Source organism: Clytia hemisphaerica, unplaced genomic scaffold, assembly GCF_902728285.1.
Source record: "Clytia hemisphaerica strain Z4C2 unplaced genomic scaffold, Clytia hemisphaerica genome assembly, whole genome shotgun sequence".
NCBI classification, from domain to species: domain Eukaryota; kingdom Metazoa; phylum Cnidaria; class Hydrozoa; order Leptothecata; family Clytiidae; genus Clytia; species Clytia hemisphaerica.
The window spans coordinates 2,116,878-2,136,834 of NW_027104297.1; the positions used below are offsets into that span (position 1 = coordinate 2,116,878).

The 19,957-nt window shown below is 36.2% G+C and overlaps 2 protein-coding genes across 2 annotated transcripts; both read left to right on the forward strand.

Annotated features, from left to right (window-relative positions):
• The first annotated feature begins 8,179 nt into the window (after nucleotides 1-8,179).
• On the forward strand, nucleotides 8,180-10,847 carry LOC136817390 (chymotrypsinogen A-like). Its single transcript, XM_067073735.1, has 4 exons — nucleotides 8,180-8,344; nucleotides 9,036-9,361; nucleotides 9,752-10,064; nucleotides 10,494-10,847. Exons 1-4 carry the CDS (start codon nucleotides 8,293-8,295, stop codon nucleotides 10,817-10,819), a joined length of 1,017 nt encoding a protein of 338 aa, XP_066929836.1. The 5' UTR covers nucleotides 8,180-8,292; the 3' UTR covers nucleotides 10,820-10,847.
• A 5,108-nt stretch (nucleotides 10,848-15,955) lies between these two features.
• LOC136817219 (uncharacterized) lies at nucleotides 15,956-18,266 on the forward strand. Its single transcript, XM_067073558.1, has 3 exons — nucleotides 15,956-16,055; nucleotides 17,507-17,680; nucleotides 17,984-18,266. Exons 1-3 carry the CDS (start codon nucleotides 16,016-16,018, stop codon nucleotides 18,130-18,132), a joined length of 363 nt encoding a protein of 120 aa, XP_066929659.1. The 5' UTR covers nucleotides 15,956-16,015; the 3' UTR covers nucleotides 18,133-18,266.
• The last annotated feature ends 1,691 nt before the right edge of the window (nucleotides 18,267-19,957 follow it).

A 19,957-nucleotide genomic window follows, 5' to 3' on the forward strand; every position in this document is an offset into this window, starting at 1 on the left:
CAATTCTTCGTTCCTTTTGGGGACTGGGTTCGAGTCTACCAAGGTTGAATAAAATCAAAGAATGGAAGTCGTTGCATTGACACGCTAACAATTATGGACGTAATTTGACCCTAATAAACTCGATTCCAATCTCATTGTTGTGATAAGGTTCATACTTATATCTTATAACCATAAAGTCCCTAAATCTTATTTCCGAATAGCAATAAAATCCACAAATAACACTCAATTTAAACACTAATTTTCAGTCCAGCCCCACCTTTTTAACCACTTCCACAAGCCCATGCAATCATATTATCTTGCGGTCTGGAAAATATTGCAGATATATTATGTATGTTATTACTAAGAAATTCCTGCTACATTTTTCCCACTATTTTTTCTCTCCTTGCTTCTCTCCGATATATCATTTCTTTGTCAAATGGAGATATCTGACTGTGATTGACGTCATCAGGCTATTCATGGGTTGAAGATCCATTTCAGCACCCTGCTGAGCATTTTTCCATCAAACCGATCGCCTAAAGGAAACACTGAATATTTTTGTTTCAATTTAAACCTTGAAACTTAATATCCGCTGTTTCTCGTGCAACCAGGAAGATTATTCACTGCAAGTATGGTAGAATGTCTTATGTAAAAGGTTTTTCTTGAAATATTGACTCGCACACTGTGTGTCCGGAAAAAAACGTGCCCGACATTAAATAGCGTGAGGACACGTGAGGGAAAGCCATTATATTTATAAAATCACAGGCGACTTTAACTATAAGGAAATGGAACGTTCTAGTAAAAGGATGACCTATATGGAACGTTCTAAGAACGGCATAGTGCGATCCGATCCGCATCGATAATTAGCCTCCGTCTCGGATGAGGACTGGGCCCGAATTTGCGGACGTTTTCACAGTTTCACTTTCGTTTTCGGCTATACGACAGCGTTTTCAAGCAGAAAGCAGAGGAAATCTGTAAAATTATGGCAGGGAATGCTAACCTATTTTTCCAGTGTTTCTCAAGATTGGAGCAAGATTATTGTTCTAGAAAGTTCATAAAGGCCACAGTTTCAGATTAGTATGATTTCATCATAAAAAACATTTACACCAAAGCTCCAATTATTGATATGTGAAGGCTACCAAAAATAGCAATGTCCTTTATCAGAACAACTTTAACATAAGGGACAAGGACAGTCAAGAAGTCTACTTCTTTGTTGAAAATTTGCACAAAATACTAAGAGAAAATGGTACTATGGAAGCCCATTCTATACTCCTAAATGATAGTTGAAAGATCAGCAGTTTGAGAGGGTTGATTAAAATAGAACTCAAAGCACACAATAAAGTATACATATATATTTGTCCAGAAAGAACTGGCATGTTGTTTGCTTTGTTTTGGTGTTTAAAAATATGTACTTCAGTCCTAAAAAAATACAAATTCGAATATAATGAGGGCAATGAGTCTGGTCAAATGTTACTATATTTACAAGGAAGGATTACTAAAAAAATACTACTGTATGTACTACTGATGAACTAAACTCAAAAACTAAAACTTTACCATAAATTTACATTACGACAATTTAAAAATCTACCTTTATAATAGCAACAAAGAAAAAAACAGGGCTCAAAGTTTAAAAAAAAGAGCTAGTCAGAGCTTCAATTCAGTAGGTATAGAGCTTTCAAAATTTGAAAACAGGCACTGCATTGGTTACTACAAGACATACTACCCACACGGTTTTTTGGATTCATGAAACCAGACGGTGTCAATCGAACAACTTCGAACAAAAATCGCAATCGAACCAATCGAACGTAATCGAATGCGATCGAATAATTGCGATTCGATTGTCGAACGTAATCGAATCTCAATCGAACGGCCGATTCCTGGGTAATATTCGATTGTGTTCGATTGCGTTCGAGTAAGGTTAGATTGGTTCGATTGATTGTTGACTATGTTCGATTGGTTCGATTGATTGTCAATTACATTGGATTAATCTTCAATTTCGTTCGATTACGTTCGATGAGTTTCATTGCGATTAAATTAAATTGGATCACTCTTTTAGAGCTTCTTAGCGTGGGCGGCCGAGCGCTTAAGTACCATACAAAAGCGAATAAAATCTAATACAATTGAAGCAATCGAACGTAATCGAATACAATCGAACGTAATCGAATACAATCGAACGTAATCGAATACAATCGAACGTAATCGAATACAATCGAACGTAATCGAAGCAATCGAACATCAAATCCTGGGTAATATTCGATTGTGATTCGATTGCGTTCGACAATCGAATTGCAATTATTCGATTGCGTTCAATTGCGTTCGATTGATTCGGCGTTCGATTCGTTCGATTGACACTGTCTGGATGAAAAAAATAAAGTATTTATCAAAAAAAGGTTCTCTTTTTTTTGGTAATCAATTCCAACAAACAACAATCAATATAACAGTTTTTTGAAAACCATCCCACAGTGTAAACATTATCAACCAACTAAACCCACACCGCCACACCGCCAAAATTGTAAAAATAATTCAATACAGTATAATTTCTATCAACAGTTTCTCGTAAAATGTTTTTTTTCCAACATTTCTGATACCAATCATGGCTGGAGGCATCATGTGTAGAGTAACTGCGTGGCATTTCATTGCTTTTAATGATCAAGATACCAAACATCAACCAAACAAAACTGACGCCAAGCCAAATCTCTGAAATCTGTCGATTAAAAATTTCCATGAAAATTATGATTGAAACTTATCTCGTAAAATGCTTTTTTCAACATTCTGGAGGTGTTCAAAGTTAGAGGTATCATATATAGAGCCAAGCAATACATGAAAAGTCATTTGCTATCCCATTTGCCATGAGATATATGAGTCAACAAATCAAACAAAAACCAACAAATCATGTCTCTTCACTTTCATGTCACATCGTGTTTATATGGGGTATCAGAAAGCCAATCCACAAGAAAGAGCCATCTTCCTTTATTATGGAGTGTTCCAAAACTATTGGTAGGTTGTTTGGAAGTAAAGAAACCCACACAGTTTGTTTTATTTTGAAGATTTAACTTGAAAACAAACTGCATCTTTCCAGCAGAAACTCATGTTTCAACCTGCTACATAACATTGGTCAGTCGGGTCTGCTACTAACATGTAATAGTTTTATTATAGCCGAGCTTGAAAATCCTTAGGCAGAACTTGTAACATGTATTATGTGTATAATTATGTCAGTCGACTTGAATCATGATACCTTACTCACATTTCACTGGATACATTTTCGCTGTGAAATTATCCGCAAAATTTTCTGACCGCGTTCTGAGACGGAGGCTAATAATCCCCTTCTCGCTGCTACCCCTTTCTAAGAATCAATCCCTTGTTTTCATGAAGACCAAATTTCATAACAGTACTTGGAAATAACCTACAATATATATGGAAGCCCCCCCCCCTTCTTAAACAACCCCCTCCTTGCTACCACCCCCCCCCCTTTTCATAAAATTTTTTGACCCCCCCCCCTCCTTCTTAATTTCTTGGGAAGGTGCCGAGTGTGAGTTAAATCTTAACATTTGAATACAAAGGATTGTTCGTAGTAAGCGTTCAGGAATATCTCAAGATCATTCCATTTCATTTGTATTTCAGATCGTTTGTGATGACACATTATCACATTAGAGTTTTTGGTATGCATAATTATAATAAAGTATAATGCTAATGATTTCTGAAGAACAAACCTTACCCTGGATTGATTGAATTTCCGAGAAAAAAACTATCAAAATAATAAAATTAGGTTATCAAGCTTTAAGATACCTCTACCCCCACGCCCCCGTAGTAAGAACATTTTGAGGTGAAAATACCAAAAACAAAGGTTTACTGATTACTAGTTCTCATGGAAATGATTCTAACGGTTCATGTGGTTGAATTTGGTCCAGCCTTTGGGGACCAGCTCTATCACGAGTGTTACACACACTGACCTTTATATACCCTGGACCAAGCTTCTCAATCCCGGCCAAGCAAAATCTTTGATCGGAGTTTTTTGAAAAGTGGTACCCTAATGTCGGCACTACTCGATATCGGTGTAAATGCATCGAGAGTGCTAGGTCTACTTTTCCTCAAATTCTTATACGTTAATTTTTAACATTGCAATGGCTTCTTCTCGGGTAACAATTCCAAAAAAACCTCCAATCAAAGATGGTGGATATTGCTTGGTCCAGGGATGTATAAGGGTCAACGGTTACACGGCATTAAGCTGGAACTCTGTGGAATTAATTAATTAAAAAACCTCGGATCTGGTTAGTCGTCTCGAATCGAAGCATTTTTGTAACTTGTAAAGGTTTTAGGATAGATATGGTAGATATGAGTCCTCCGAATGCATTCTGAATGGATCCTACCCACGAAGGAACAGGAACCACGGCGCTGACAGACACTGCGACTTGACAGACGCGAGCTGACAAAGCCATGGCGTATACCATAACACTCGAATGACACTGGGAGAGCGAGGCCGAACCTTATGAGTGTCGCGGCACGTCACAATGTCACTCCTGTATCAGAGTAATGGTAACTAATTCCCCTCATGTGGCATGGGTTGACCCGGGCGAAGGTATATTCACTTGCCAAGTGAATCGTAGAGACACGGTGGGTATCAAACTCGGGCCTCCAAGGTGGGAGTCAAGGATGATAACCACTATACTACTACGCATTTTAAGTTTTAACAAGTGACTGCAAAATGGACAAAATTATGATTTATATCTATCAAATCGCAAATTTTTCTACCCGGTTATATAAGTTTCGCGCTTGCGTGCTTCATGAAGAAAAAAATCTCGCTTGACCAGATGAAAAAATTTCATATAAATCCGTCATACACTTGTTGTTCCTCAGCTGGAGTCTGATAATTAAGCGCTTGTATTACTTCAACCATAAAGAGCTTAAGATAACGACAAGTGTGACAAAAATGTATGCTATTTGCTTGGTGCCCCTACAAAAGAATTGTTTTTAACCTTATACGGCAAGTAGTATAGTATAGAGGCGAACCATTTCAAAACCCTTCATTTAAAAGAAAAAATGTTACCTGATTGGTATTTTAAGTCGGTTTAAGAAAAACAATGTATCGTTTACACCCATATAGACCACCTGTTGATTTGAAAAGTATACATGACTGTTTCTGTAAAATAAATCTAAACCTATCTAACGCAGTGTCCCTGTTACTTATCCTCTGTTTGATATTATGATTGTAATACATTTAATACTATTTATAGCTACTGTACAATTCTTGAGAATTTAATGAAATCCTTGCATTTTGATAGGGATCAGAATTTCTTTTGAAGCATGACCAGTCATTTTTCTTCCGTTCTCTCAAAAACATCGCATGAGATTTTCTTATTTCTAGACGGGGTTCCTGATAATTTCTTTTCCCTTATAAGGAAGTGTACGTGAATATTCGGTTGGTATTCGCAATATTTTTCTCCCTCTCGTATCTCTCTTTGGGATTGGCTCCTGTTTCATGGCGAGGAAAGAATTTACCGATTTTGTCCGAATCTTTTTTTTAAACAGTTGGATTCCTTTGATTTGGAAGATTAGATGTTGTGAAAGGCTCGTGTTTTACACTCCAAGCAATCTCCTTTTCTCTGTTGACAATTCCTTTTGAGGAAGGCACTTACGGACGTGCTTGGATGTTAAGACGCAGTCTAGCTTAGAGTATATTGTACTCCATCCCTAGTGACAGTGTATGTGTGAAATAAAGGCAGAATTTATTAAGGTTCAGAATTTCACAAGGGGCCCTTCGTGAGGTGTATACAGGGGGTTTGTACTTTTACGGTGTTACGGGATTGGCTTTTATGATTCGCTTTATTTTTTGCCAGTATTCCGGTATTTTAACCTCTACCTCTCTTAAGGGCTACTTAGACTACACAATATATTGACCAACAATATTCGACAATATGGTTTAGGGACCGTAATATACGAAGTAAACAACTGGTACTCTATTTTAAAAAGGAATTTTCTTTTGCAAATTGAGCTTACAATGTATTGCGAACGTCTTTTCAATATATTACCGACACTCAGCAATATATCGTCAATATATTGCCCGACAATATATTGTGTAGTGTATGTAGCCCTTTAGTATCCTAGCCCCTGCAAGGGCTGCAACAGGCATCGGCTGTGGTGAAGTCTACTTTAAAAAATGACGAGCTTGATAATTTTGACGTTGCTGAGAACTTCTTTTCTAGACGCGCCCAAACACTGCCTGTAAACAGAATGTTGAATCTGAAACGATTACCTAGTTACTAGGTACTTCATTTGACATTACACGCGCCAGAAAATAGATAAATGCTCTCTATTGTTCTATATAAGCAGAACTAAAATATGAAACTCTCCCAGAAGGAAAAGAAATTGGGAATATGAAACTTCGAAAGTAAAGAAGGCCTTTTCTCTAAATTTATCGTTATTGAAGGTCCGTCAATCTTCTTCAAAAAGTTTATTTAATTGACAGGGTATTCGTTTGATTGACAGCTATCCGTTTGATTGACAGCTAGCAGATACCGAGTGACCGGCAAATTTTTTTATTGGGTATCGAATACAAGCACGCTTTGTAATGTTTTATCAAATAATTGGCGAATATCAATCAAATCTGAAATAATCTTTCATTCTGACACATTTTAACTGAGGTGGGGTTTGGGAGTCTAGAATGATCTGTCAAGGATGTTATCATGTGAAATGTACTATACGAGAACTTTAGACCATGAAACTGATTGTTATTTTCTTCTCAACCTTCTACTCAAACCATAAAGGTATTAGGTCATCATAAAGGAAGAGCTCAGTGTACAATATATCTAGCAGCGCTATTATGAAATACTTTCCATTTTCGATGTACGATGCTAATTCTAAAAACTCCTACGTACAACAAAAATCTTCAGCATCTTTTTCAGAAACAACTACCCATTCCCTATCCAAGGTTATCTGAAATATTATATTCAATGTCGACGTCTTATGTAAAAAGCCTTGGTTTGTTGCATTGCCAAACTAGGTTGAGATATCATTTTGCGAGAGTAATCGAACTTCAAACAAATAATTCAAGTTTGTAACATTTCATTGAGATGAAGAAATTTTAGGCAATTCTTGAAAATAATGATTCAATATCAGATCTATAATCTCTAAAAATGAATTTAAGATATCCAAGATATGTGACGTTATTTCGGCCAGCCATTTAACGTTATGTGTAGGTTACGGAGCTGTTAGCCGTGTTTTGGTATGGATGGCTCGATTATGGATAAACATTCATCAGGGACTACTTAGACAAAATAGCGTAGTGAGTACGGGAGTTTGATAGCGCCATCTTGTTAACATGAGATATATAGCCAAGTTATCTCCAGATATCTTGAGATAAAGTGATATTAGTGATATCGTGATAGTTTAACTCGAGATAAACCTTTATATAGTGCGATTATTTATCTTTTTAAAGAAAAGAGAAAATTTTATCTCGGATAATTTAGTGCAAGATAATTTTATCTCGGAATAGTTTAACTCAAGAGTTATGGACTTGACACGGTAAAAAAGTCCACCAGCTCAAGAAAGCACAAAATTGAAACAGCTAATGTCTCGTATGGTATGATGTCTTTTCTTGCAATAATTAAGAGATATTTTCCAAATATCACCAACACGCTTCCATCGGTGAGCCCCCTTCCCCCAGCGGCACCCCTAATCACGCCATCACGCAAAAAAACTTTCTCCATCACACATCACGAAAATCGCTAAAATTGTCATCACGCGAAAAATAGCCCAAATCACGCATCACGCCTCAAATTTTTGCACTATCACGCATCACGCCAAAATCTTCATCACGCCGAAAAAAATCTCTAAGCACGCCATCACGCAAGAAAAAAGTCCCAATCACGCCATCACGCAAACCGCTGGGGGGCCTCATCGGTCGTTAAGGTTAATTCTCTTCCTGGCCTAAAGATCAGGTAAAAAAAGCTAAATGGATTTTAAAAAGCCAAAATAATATCAACCTGAATTGCGTGCAGATACTTCATTAAATGTGACGGTGATTTCATAAGTTTGAATCAATAGCGAAACAATGACAGAAAATACAATTTATTTTCACATCGCCTCTATTTACATACCATCGTTTCGTTAATTTGCACAGCTACCTAAATATCGCAAATTTTACACCCAATTACGACACATTTCACACCCAATTACGACAAATATTTGACGATAAAAGAGGACGGAATTTCAATTTTCGCACCATGAACGGCACGCAACTCCTTCAAAGAAGGTTGATGAGATTTATAAAGGAAACTGATCAAAATTATCCATCTCAATTTTACGTAGAGCTTTGATATAATGATTACTAAATTTCTGTTAATTCTGGGACTTGCTGTCCTTGGTGCCTTTGGTAAGTTCAAGCTACGAAGAATTGCTTTTATTATAATCTTTCTACAGCAATAGAAGAATATGGAAGATAACATTTTTAAGCTACGAAAAACAGCTTTAGTTAACTTCAGCACCCATGCTGTAAAGGTTTTTCTATCAAAATTTGGGATGAAAAATTGGTCAAAAAGCACTATTTTCAAGATTTTGAGACAAATGAGCTTTTAGAAAATTTTTCCAAAATTTATTTTTAGTTCAGTAAAAGATACACCATATACCGCAAAAAAAATTTTCAAAATGTTTTTTCTTCGCCGAAAATAATACTCTTCTTCACAAAAGTCTTTATTTTCTTCTTCATCAAACTTTTTCATTGCGATCCTTAAATTTTCTCAAGGACTTAAGGATGATTGGCCTAACAGAAGATGTTTAACATGCCACAGTTTTGTGTGCTACACCACGTAGAAATTTAAATTTATATTTTGTACGTGGCAAATATTAAAAATTCATTATGGTCAGAGTCCTTAAATGGCGGTGTTTTGTTTTTACCAAAACTATAACTAAACGTTATGATGTGGCAATATCCTATCGGGGAAAGCTTTGTCGGGGAAAAGTGAACCAATTTTAGCAAGTAACGAATATTTTTACCCGACAAAAATTTTCCTGTTTTGATAATCATCCTCAAGATACAAGACGAAGATACATTTTTCATATTTCAGGTGCTGAATCACGATGTTTCGATATGACAGTCAGGGAATCGTGTGAGAATATGAAAACATATTTCGGAGATATGTTCTGCAAAAATCCTGTCTTTTACCAAAACACGTGTAAACTTTTCTGCAAATCATGCAAACCTGATGAATCTGGAGCTGAACTAAACTCCAAATGTGGTATTTCCAAAGTGTTGACAAACAAACCACATTTTCATCGAGTGCGTCGTGTCGTTCATGGCAACAATGCAAAAGAAGGGTCTTTCCCATGGCTTGCTTCTCTTAGTTATTTTGGTAAACACTTTTGTGGTGGTGCCCTTATTGACCGACAATGGGTGAGTAGCTTTTCATGGATATGTTATCAATCTATCAGTCTTACAAATCTTGGAATATACGGTAAATATGTTGAAACATGCACTGCCCAATGCTACGGAAAACGATATTTGTTACTAGTGGTTCCAGCTCTATCCAGTGTGTCCCAAAAAGTGGTAAAATCCTCATGATTTATTCGAAATTTCATGACTTCCTTACTTAATATTTCACTCTCCAAAACCCATTCAATCATCTTGGTAATCGAGTATCTTTTGATTCAAGAGAGAATTTTAATCTTATTTCAATAATTCTAAGCCCAGTCTAGATAACGAGTTTTGAGGATTTTACTTTTATATACAAATTTGTCCACATTGTATACGGTATGGTAGCTGTTTCTCCTCATTTTCATGCAGGTGTTGACAGCAGCTCATTGCATTGACGAGGACCAACGTGGTGATTATAGAAAAGTTGTCAGTGTTGATCTTGGAGTTCACCACCAATCAAATATCTTGAAAAATCCGAAATTCGAACGGTTTAGTATCAAACGTGTTATCAAATACCCTGGGTTCCCAAACGACCTCTCAATGCTAGACTATTCTAAACTGAAAGACGACATTGCGCTAATCCAATTAGATCGACCAGCAGCCCTGAACGACCGCGTGGGAACAGTTTGTCTTCCAAAGAAAGGAGTTTATCCGAAAGTTGGAACTAAATGCATACTTGCAGGTAATTCATCAGATTGCTCCAATCTCGTACGCAGATCCACTTGTACTGCAAAGAACATGGCGTTGAAGTGTTTTCCAAAAATCCAGAGAAGGTTTTCAAAGAAAGGCTTCTTCTTAGGTTACCCTAGTGTAGACGTTTAGTCAGTTTCTTGTCAGTCGCTCAACATAACAAAGCAAACATTTTTATCCCCCTTCCTAATTTTTTTCAGTTACCGGTGTTTGTCATAAGAATAAACAACTTGGCATACATTAGATATTATGTGAGCCTTGTCTACTAGAGACGTCAATATCGATATAGTACCCTGCTGGTACACAACGTTTTTTCGACGTTTATCTAACGTTCACAACGTCCATATAACGTTAGATAAACGTTGAAACAACGTTATGTGCCAGCTGGGTAGGGCTTTTTATCATTCTCTTCATACCTCAGGTTGGGGGTATACAAATTGGGAAAAGAAGACTGATGCAGATATCGTACAACAGACATTTCTTCCCATCGCTGCGTCCGATAAACCACATCCTGGTTGCCATAACAACCCTAAAGTTATGTGTTTCGGTGAAGGATTTAACGCTAAAAATCCGACTGGTTGTCGCGGAGATTCTGGAGGGCCAATGATCTGCCAGGATGCTGATGGTCGTTGGGTGGCTGAAGGAGTTAATAGCTATCTCCACTCTTATTGCAAATACTTTCTGGCTAATGCTCCAGTTAACCAATATATTGACTGGATTCATAAACAAATGAATACATATAAATAAATAGTATTTGTGAATAAAAAACAGCTGACTTTTTTCAATCCTGTTCTAAGAGGGTGCTTATTGGTATAATACTGTTATCGAACTTTAATAAGATTTAATTTCGCTATAATCTCGGTCAAAATAAATTGAGAATTTTGGTTAATTCCTCGTTTTTAGCAATTTAAAGTTCGGGCGAGAAAGTTGCTTTTGGGCTAATTAATCAATTTATCCGAATATTTCAATTCGAGATGGGTTTATAGACTTCCAGGCTATATTCATAGCCCTATTGGACCATTCTTGGACTTTTAGTCTAGTAAGTCTAACGTTAAAACTCAGAGTCAAAAATCTATCCTTCCAACCTAATTTAGAGTGCTTTCAAATCGTTTGTGGTTGTAAGATTTCGTGGGGATTTTTTCTAAAATATTATGGGTCATACCAAAGATTCCCGAAAATGGTACTTGATGCCTCTCTGCTTGATGCTCATCAATTAAGAGAATCAGGGGTAAGTGGAGCAATTCAGGGGAAAGAATTGCACCTTCCCCTACCTTCGGGTAAATAGCTATCGAAAAAAGAGCCTCCGCGTCGCCTCGAAATTTTGGCTGTTTTACTCAGAATTGGCTAATTCAATTTGCCGCCAAAATTCATTTGCGATAAGTCATTACATGAATTTCTAAAACTCGGGCTATTTATCTCATAAAAAAAGGTTTTTTTGTTTTGTAATAAAGCTTTTGCCAAAAAATATCCTGCTACCGCCAAAATGAATTTCCGCTAAATATTTTTTTTCCAGTCTTACTATAATTTCTGAGAAAAATAAATAAAAAAATGGTGAAAAACGAAAAAGAAAAAATGAACTTTAGTGCGTTTAGTGTCGAAACTCCATTTTTGATATAGAGCTTCTTTGAAGACCCCTTATTGCAATTTTTTCTCACATAGAACTATTGCATAGAAGACTAAATAGGCCTTAGAAGGTAGCCCGAAAAAAAGATATCCAAAACAAGGCTTTCGTCTCCAACGAGCTACCTTCTAGAAGCTGTAACCTTCGATGCAAGAATATTATTAGAGAAATAATGGAGAGGACTTCAAAAATATTTTCAATGAAAAAGGGGGGTGCGAAATATGTTTGGGTATAGCTCTATAGAGATAGCTCAGGAGGTCAAATTTCATGGCTTCACATTTGAAGATTTGAAATTTTTTGAAACTTATTTCATATTACCTTAAGGGAGCTTATTTCAGCGGGAACTAATTTTGGCGAATTTGGCGAATTTAGACAAAATTCGCCAAAATTAGTTCCCGCAAAAATTAAATAATTTGCTCACTCGCCAAAATACTTTAATGGGATAAATTTTCGCGGGGATTAAATTTCGCGGTTGAGCTCATCCGCGAAATTTTAAGATTCGCGGGGATTAATCTTCGCGGATGGCACTATTGGGGGACATTATTTTCTCGATTTTGTGACTTTTACTGTCAAATCATGCATATTGGTTGTTCAAATACACATTATTTGCGCCTCTTTGATGCAAGTAACCATTCAAATAGTATTTATTTGACATATTTTGAGTTTTGTTTAGAAATATTTCGCGGATGGGCCTTTTTCAAATTTCCAATGGGACTTATTTTCGCGGATGACACCCAAATCCGCGAAATCCGCGAAAATTAATCCCCGCGAAAATTTATCCCATTAAAGTAAGTTCCCGTCAAAATTAAATTTTTTGTTTCCTTGCCTAAATAGCCCCTGAAATTCATCAAAATTGCTCAAAATAAGGCAAAATAGAAGAGATTTACGCGGTCATTCGCCAAAATTAAAAAAATTCACTATTCGCCAAAATAAGTTCCCGCCAAAATTAAAATTTTTTAAGATTTTTGCCGCTCGCCAAAATTAGTTCCCGCCAAAATAAGTTCCCTTAAGGTATTCTTAATTCTGTATTCATGAAATATCATCGTGATAGCCTCACCATTCAGGTTCCTATAGGTCTTAACATTGTGTAAAAATTGGTTCAGTGGACTAAGAGAGAATGTTTGTTAAGGGATCCCCCCTCTTACAATTTCATATGTCAGCATAGTCTAGCCTTTTTAAAAAGAGCTGAAAATACAGTGCTTTTAGGGGGTTTGTTCTTTTACGGTGTAACGGGATAGGCCCTTTTTTAGTACGGTATTACGGGATTTGACGAAAAAAGAGACGGGAAAACGGTATTTTGAAATCAGACGGTGACGGTGATTAGCCTAATTTTTTGTCGGTATTCCGGTAATTGAAGCTCTAAAAACCGGTGTTCCGGTGATGGGAAAAGTTGGACAGTCACATTTCATAATCAAAAACCTTTTACTAATCTCTTGCACACTATATTCAAACTAAAAATTTTTGCCTGTGGCGCAAGTAAATTTCCGTTTTTAGATAAGGTGACTGGGAAAAGCTTCAGAACCATTGACATTTGATTGGCGAATTTGTGGGGGGAAAAGCGATTTTAACTATATAACGAGGACCCCAACATATGAAAAATTTCTTCGTCGGCGCAAATCATGGTTGCGCCTCCTCGCTCTGACCAAATCTGATTAGTTCTCAGGCAAAGAAAAGAACAATCCCATGTATAAACTTTCAAATAATGTCTAGTCAGTATCCAAATGATGTTAGGGAGAACAGATTTAGATTGCACCGAAGATAGTGCCTCAGATTACCGATTTTGACGCCCATCTCCCCTATTTTACTTCGCAATAAGCGTTTTTGCCATAAACGGAGAAAGGTTGTCGAAAGACTTTCACGCGCGCATTACCTTACAACAACATTTTTGCAGCAGAGAGCGTCACTTTGAAATTTTTGTCAATTTGCTTGAACCCAGTCCCTTCGATTCTGAATCCCCTCATATTACTACTACCAGTAAAGTAAAAAAATTTGCTCTGGGTTCGAGATTGCAATTCTTGCTCAAGCCACCACACTACATCTTTTTAACCCAGAATTCTCGTTTAGGTGCGATATCAACCACTAAAAATCGGAATTATACTGCGCAATAAAGTGTAAAGTTTCATAAATTGAAATACTTTTCTAACAAAAATCATCGCACCCTTATGGAATCACAAGGTTGGTCGGGTTGGTCTTAGTGAAACACAATGGCAAAAATGCCTTTCCAAAGAAAAAATTTACAGAAGTTTCATCTGCGGCGCACATTTTCTTCCGCCTTCTTGCCTTCAACATGACCCGCATGGCTCCCTCACTTATTTGCCAAGAAAAGCTATTTTGAAAATTTTCAGTTATTCTTCCACAAATTCGTTTCAAATTGAATTGAAATGGGTCCTAAAATAGCATTTTCAACCCCTCAAAATTCAAAAATCTTCTCCGTTGCCCAGCCATGGTGAGCAACGTCAATTTACTCCGATATTTGGCCCCCTCACTTCACCCCTCAAGCCGGGCACAATCTTTAAATACGTCAACTAGTACCTCTTTTCAAAAACGACACAAATTTTTTCGCGTGATGCGGAATGAGATGAAACATTTGGCATGATCACGTGATTAGAGGAAAGAATTGGCGTTATGGCGTGGTGGCTCATGAAACATGCCGGTGACGGGATTTTGTATTTTTAATGTACGGGATTCCGGGATTCAGCGAAAATTTTGACGGGAAAACGGTATTTCGAACCCCTACAAACCCCCCCCCCCTTTTAGCGAACAAAGTGGTTGAAGATTGAAACTTCGCAAACCATTTTTGCGCCTCCTTAATCTCTGATAACATTGTATATGCAAAGAAAGACTTTACTTTTAAATTCCATATGATTCAGACATTGAAAGCCTCATTTCTGGACAAAATCAGTCCGAAAAAAAGCTATGTTTGAAGGAAATCAGTAGTCCAAAATCAAAATTTTCTCCCGTCGGGGCAAACCATGGTTACGCCTCCTTCGTCACTAAATTCTTTGCCCCTGCACTTTTTAAATCAAGCTACTTGCTGTCTTCTATATGATAATGTAGTCCTTCCCATGCGAGTGCACAACATTTTTATATTGAGGCTTATACACTCACAATCTGGAAATTTACTGTAGTTAAACCCGATTTATATGTGACAAGTCGCCCTTATCCAAAACTAAGTATAAGTAAGTATAACCATCACCTTATTAATAATCAATTAAATTGTAGGGGGGAAATTTAGCAAGGGGCAGGAGGGGGGTGCGAAATTTTGTCAACCCTTTTGAGGGGGGGGTTCGAAAAAATTTTCCAGGTAAGGGGTGGGGGTGCGAATATTTTTTGGGTTTTTTGAAATCCTCCACTCACCCCTAGTAGATAGTTTCTGACCACTCCCTTATATGTTAATACTGTATACCCCTTTTCTCGAAAGTGTTGCAATGGTTACCTTCCTTTTCCCTCTACTACTGCTGCTTAATTTGATTTACTCCACGTTGGGGACTTCTCGATTGGACAATGAAAAAGAAAGCCGATACTTTACAAGAAAAACCCCTTTCAATATGGCTAATAATACACCACACGTTTGTTGTTATGGCAATAAGGACGTCATATGCGCAGGAAATGTTGCTGGTGTTAAAAACTATCCGACTGGCAACGTATGCTGTGTGTCTGTAACTCCACAGCTGTTAGGTGTTACATTTTCCTTGCAATACTGTTCTTAATGGCTCCTAAGTTTTATACTACCGAGCAAAACTTTGAAAGTGATAGTGTCCAAACTCAGACGAGTTCAAAGGCCTTATTAATTTTCAAGATATGATGTAATAATTTCTCTATCCTAAAATATTTTTCAAATTTATTTGTACAGCTTATCAAAATCTTTACCTACCGCCTTCATCATTTTTATCATTACGGTATCATGTGGCACGTAAAATATTTTTTGAGAGTCAACAATGGAGAACAGGTTTTTACAATTTCATAAGAACAAATAAATTTTTGTGATATGGCATACATTCTTCTTTTTCTTGAGATTTTGAGCCTTCTTACCTGACTGTTTTTATCTTCGGGTGATCTGTATTACTTACAACTCGGCCATTCCACAGTTTCATTTTTGAACGATATTATTTTTTGGGAACCTCATTGTTCCATGAAATTGTTCTAATAAAAAAGAAGCCTATTTAACTCTCCTTCTCTATATTTAGATAAATTTTGGTTCCCCGCCTGATTGCTTCAAAAGTCATATAAAATATACATTAGTATTACAAATAACTGCTACTTTTTTCATCAAAAACTTTTGGATGTTTCACACCCGGTCTGCAGAGTTTTGAATCATCAAAATGAAGGTATTTTTGGTTATCCTGGCTTTTTGTGTGTTTGGTGAGTGGGTTTGGATATTTTTTTTCATTTTACTTTACGTTCTCATCATAGTTTTTTATAATGACTATGTTTTCATCTACAGACCTGTTGGGAATCTCTGCTTACTAGAAAGATTTCCTAAAAATCGTTGTCGGCTATGAAAAGTGGAAATAGATAGATTTTCGACCTGTAAACAAAAGAATCTGAAATCCACATCCATAAGTCGGTGTTTTTTACACTTTTGGCAAAAACGTGAAGTTTTTTTAAACAGGTTTTAAAATAAATACAAAATGCACCTTTTCTTAATATAATATCAGGGGAATCGTCTAAGGATTGAAGATTCCATTCCATTTTTCCCGAGCCTTCTAGAGAAACTAAACCAGTACTTGTAACCTCTTAAAGTTAGGAGCACGTTAGGATTAAACGATTCCACAATGAAAATGGATTATAGATTCCATGAGCAATAACTTTTGATCTAATGGGGCTTTAGAACTGAAATTTGGCAGGATGGAGCATTTATGTATTTTCTATTCTTAAATAAAAAATCTTCCAGCTGGGAGCAGTTTGGGATCAGCTATTCCTAATTTTTCATTGAGTTCAAGCCTTTTTAAACTGAGGATTGTAGTATGTTTATTTGATATCAAGTAGTTCAAATTAAACTATTTGGAAGGTTTGGGCTTTTAAGAACACGAAAATAAGATTTTCCACTAGAATAGAGCATCTAAGGATTATCCAATCCTTCATTGAAAGTAACATACTTTGCCTTATCCGAAATGAGCGTCTTAGTCTGGAATGAGATATCCTACAATGCTCTAAACTGATTTTTTACGTTATGCATAATATGTCGTTACGTTAATGACCTAAAATAAGCTCAGATAGAGCCCCGAAGGATTAATAATTCCATTTTAAGACAAGTTGGGGTTGGGGTGGGTTGGGGTACTTTCACCACTTTAAAATGAAATTTTTAATCCCAAAACACTCGCGAAACCGCACCTTTTGGTATCTAAGAATGTTTTAAAGTTAAGTGGAAGTGACTTTTGATTAGTTTTAGATTGTGATCAGTCCATTTTAACGATGAAATGCATCTTTTATAATTGTTCAAGTTCAGAGGTGTTTTTCGGATGGAATTTTGGATCCAAAAGTGCTCTTCATCATTATTTCATAAAATATAGAGATCATGTAACATGTTCAGACCATCAGAATCAATTCAAGAGCCATCTAACTCTCATAATTCCAAAATTCTTAAAATCTAATATTTTGGAATATTGGATCCTTCTTCGCTCCTGGGACGAAAACTAAAAGTTCTATGCTCGTGCGTTACACCTTTTTGAAAGATTTCATCCCAAAATGCTCGTTCAAATTCATTTTATTCAAGAAAAACCGTTTTTTAGAAAATTTAATGTCACGTTTTTGCCAAAAGTGTAAAAAACACCGACATAATTCTAATAGCAGCGATTTTTATCTCGTTTCAGGTACGGAGCAAAAAGAATGCAAAGACACGAGCACGAAAGCAAAATGCGATTTGATGATCAAAATGTTCGGTTTTAAAGATTATTGTATGAAAGAAAGTGACTTTAACAAAATGTGTCGCTTATCATGCGGGTTTTGCGTCAAACCAACCACACCAATGCCAACACCTAAACCAGGTAGTAGGGATCATATTTGCTGTTATTTTTTAAGCTTTTAAAATGTCTGTCCAATGTCTGTCAGAAAAACTCAGAAAACCCTGGCTTATGGTAAGACTAACTATTTTTGGATGATTATTTTGAGCTCATTTGGGTTTCTATACAGACATCTGGTGACCTGTTGTAAACTTTTAAGCTAATGGGGATGAAATCTCGAATAGAAATGAGCAGTAAAGAAAGTACAATAAGAATTGAAAATCGAGTTTACCGACTGAATAATCCAGTGAAACATTCTCAAAATCATAGCTCTATCTTTGATCTTAGATCCCAAATGTAAAGACACGAGCACGAAAGCAAAATGCGATTTGATGATCAAAATGTTCGGTTTTAAAGATTATTGTATGAAAGAAAGTGACTTTAACAAAATGTGTCAGTTATCATGTGGGTTTTGCGTCAAACCAAGTTCCAACTGACCAATTCAATGAATGCTGGGATAAGTTGATATATTTGGCTTGTAATATATTTTTGTAATGTTACATAGTATAGTTTATTATGAAAATATTATGAAAATATTATGAAAGTATATAAATTGTTTTACAAAATCAAATCTTGGAATCCTTGTTAACCCTATCTAGCCTGAGCCTGAGCCTGAGCCTGAGCCCCCCCCCCCCCCATCGGCAAACTTATTTTCCTGGATGATTATGGACTTTAGATTTAATGGGTTTTTCCAACTTTCAGTTATCTTCACTTTTCAGAAAAATTTTCTTTCTTGCCCTTCAAAATTTGATGACGTCGGCATTTTTTTGAAATGGACCCAAGTTTTTAAGGCAAAATGTGTGGGGGTTTTCTAACAACTTATAAACTTAAAAATCTTTGCAACGTATTAAAAGCTTGGGGACACGAGAAGTTTTTTTCGCGTTGGTACAATGCAACATGCTCCATCCCATCTGATACTCACAGTAAAAAGTACTGTCTGTCTAGACCTGAAAATATTGGCAATCTAATTAAAATCGTTAGTGGGAAATTTAATTGGCTCTAAAACAACCTTTGCGTGAATTGGATTGAAGTTGTTGCATTGAAGCGAAGAGACTAAGATAACGTCAGAAAAAAACACTTTTTGGTCATTTGCGGCCCGCTCGCAAGGTGCTAAAAATTTGTTGAAGAGATTGCATTGAAGAGAAAAGACTTGGTTGATGCTACAAAAAAACGTTGTTTGAATGTCCGATATGAATAATAATAGTAATCGCGACCTTAGAATAAAAGGATTCTATCGTAAAATTTCAACTTTTTGAGTTTTATGCATAAATGAAATCTTGAGGGCATAGAGAAACATTTTGTCAACTCCTTTTACTGTTTACTTTTTTCAGTTTCTCAAAATTAAGAAGATAAATAGGTTCTATCCCCAATTTTGACTTTTTCGTTGGAAGAAAAAGGTTCTATCAGGCAAATAGAACCTTTTAGATGTTATTTTGTCAATCGTGCAATCTTCTCCCAGTAAGAAGCAACAAAAATAAAAAGGTTCTATTTAATTTGGATAAAAAGGTTCTATTTAGCAGAATAATTAAAAAACACCCAAATTTCACTTTCACTGCACTTGTATGCATTTCTTTAGATGTGTCCTTGGTGGAAATGACCAAAGAATTGAATATAAGACGTATGGTACGAACTACCCTTAAGAAATTAAGAAAAATTGACAATAGAACCTTTTTATTCTAGCAATTTTGGGAAAATTAAAAATAAAAAGGTTCTATCCGAAAAATCATTGCTTAATAAAAACAGGGGAAATGAATGTAAAAACATTTAAATTGATTTTTTTGTAGTTGTAGGACACAATCTTTCAGAAAAGCATGGTTTTTAGGTTAACAACAATGTGGAACCAGGTTATTTCTCATCCAATTTTTTCAAAACGATTTTAACAAAATCAAAGAAAATGTCAAATAGAACCCTTTTATTCCAAGGTCGCGTAATAGCGTTAATATTGTTATATCTTTATTTCGTGAGGCCCATAATGGTTTGTCTGATGTCATGACCGAATCACCTTTTTCTTACGTTATGACGTCATTTCGATTTTTTAGTGTGATAAAGAATCCACCGTATTGTCTGACTAGGCAAAAATTTACGACTATAAAGACAATATCACGTGACTATGCTCGCAGCAATGCTATGCTTTAGTCTAAAGGACTTATAGAAATTCGCGACCGGTTTTTGCTGTCGAAGCGAGTTTACAGCCGGTAGAGTTAGCAGTCTTCAAAACTCTTCTGCGACAAATTCTCTTTTAACTCCCACTGTCATTATCGG